Source organism: Austrofundulus limnaeus, unplaced genomic scaffold (assembly GCF_001266775.1).
Source record: "Austrofundulus limnaeus strain Quisiro unplaced genomic scaffold, Austrofundulus_limnaeus-1.0 Scaffold425, whole genome shotgun sequence".
Classification (NCBI taxonomy): domain Eukaryota; kingdom Metazoa; phylum Chordata; class Actinopteri; order Cyprinodontiformes; family Rivulidae; genus Austrofundulus; species Austrofundulus limnaeus.
The window spans coordinates 405,262-406,949 of record NW_013952827.1 but is presented as its reverse complement, the minus strand read 5'-3'; the positions used below and the strand labels follow the sequence as shown (position 1 = coordinate 406,949).

Genomic DNA, 1,688 nt, shown 5'->3' with positions numbered 1-1,688 from the left:
AAGAGTATCATCAAGATCTGCAGGACAATGAGATTACAAATGTCACACATGTGCCTGTTCCTGTAAAAAGTGACYATGATGAAGTGAAACATCAGTCCTCCCAGTTTGATTGCAGACCGAACGAAGAAAGCAGAGATTCTGTTGGTGAACCAAATTCAGCCACAATCTCAGATCCATTTCCACTTGRACAGTCATCTGTTGAGGASAGTTGTCTTGATTCTTCTGATCAGYGTGATTGCAAATGGGCACATACACATGACGCTCTCTCAGGAGATGAGAACATTAAAAAGCACCTGAGACCGACAATGCACGCCCAGTAGAGGAACGACCCTTTCCGTGCTCGTACTGTGGTAAAAGGTTTAGCCTTAAAATTTAAATGGACACAAACAAGACCATGTGGGTGAAAGAACTTTTCTCTGCCTGTGTTGTGAGAAGTTATTTAAAGACAGTGGTTTGMTGTCGGCTCATATCAGGTGTCGCACTGGTGAGCAGCCCCACAGCTGCTTGTTCTGCAACAAGAGTTTTAGTGGAAGGGGAAACCTGACCAGGCACATGAGGATCCATACAGGGGAGAAACCATACACCTGCTTGATATGTAACAAAAGTTTTAATGTAAAGGAACATCTAAATAGACATATTTAAAGAACCACAATGGGGAAAAACCATTCTGTTGCTCTGTCTGTGGCAAAGCCTGTACTCAGAAAACAGACTTGAAGAGACACATGCGAGTTCACACGGGCAAAAAACCATTCACCTGCTCTTTCTGTGGAAAGTGCTGCGCTGAGGAAGGAGACTTGAATGAATGACTTGAATGGGAGAGAAACCCTTTGTCTGCAACATCTGTGGCAAACGTTGTGCACAAAAGGGGAGCCTGAAGGTCCACATAAAAGTCCACARGGGCGAGAAACCGTTCGTGTGCTTCGTTTGCGGAAAGAGTTTCATCATTACAGGACATCTGAAAAGACACGTGAAGCTTCACGCTGCTGAGACAGATAATTCTGCAGATTCTACCAGAACACAAAGTGAAGGTAACGCTAATAACCCAGCAAACACATKGTAACTGGTCATTTATCTTGAATCCAGAGGTGTTTTAGGGTGCAACCTCAATTTATTATGACCCCCACACGCGAAGCATAAGCGGGAGTCATATTGTTTTCCTACTGTTTATTTATTTATTTTAATTTTTGTTTTTTTCAGTGATTTTTGGTCAACCGTACCACAAAAACGGCTGCACCGGTCAACATGAAATTTGGCAGGGCTGTAGATGAGTCCGACTTACATTGCGCCAGCCAACGGTTTTACGATGGACCCCATATTTGAGGAGGGGGCTCCTTTCAAAGTGGGGGTGTCTGGACATGCAAAAATGCTTATAACTCAGAAACTATTAAACATAGAAGCTTCAAATTTCTTTTGTTGTTTAGCTCTGATGAAGCTCTATCAGGCCCACCAACAGTGCCTCCCCCCTCCCCCAATTTATCTGAAAAAGGTGTATCTGGACATACAAAAATGCGTATAACACAGAAACTGTTAAACATAAGAGCTTAAGATTTTTTTTGTTGTCTAGTTCTGATGAGGGGCTATCCATCAGGTCAACCCCCCCCCACCCCACCCCACCCCCCAATGGATGAATTGCACTTGCAATTGAATAAAATGCACCTGTTACCAGCATTTGCTTTATTATTCTCTTG

General features: G+C 43.3%; 1 protein-coding gene across 1 annotated transcript; it reads left to right on the top strand.

The window, feature by feature from the left end:
• LOC106529157 (uncharacterized) lies at window positions 1–990 on the top strand (the record flags this gene model as incomplete). Its single annotated transcript, XM_014024506.1, is given in 1 exon segment — window positions 1–990. A coding segment is annotated over 1 exon segment (320 nt), but the record flags the coding sequence as incomplete, so codon positions are not given.
• Window positions 991–1,688: the final 698 nt, after the last annotated feature.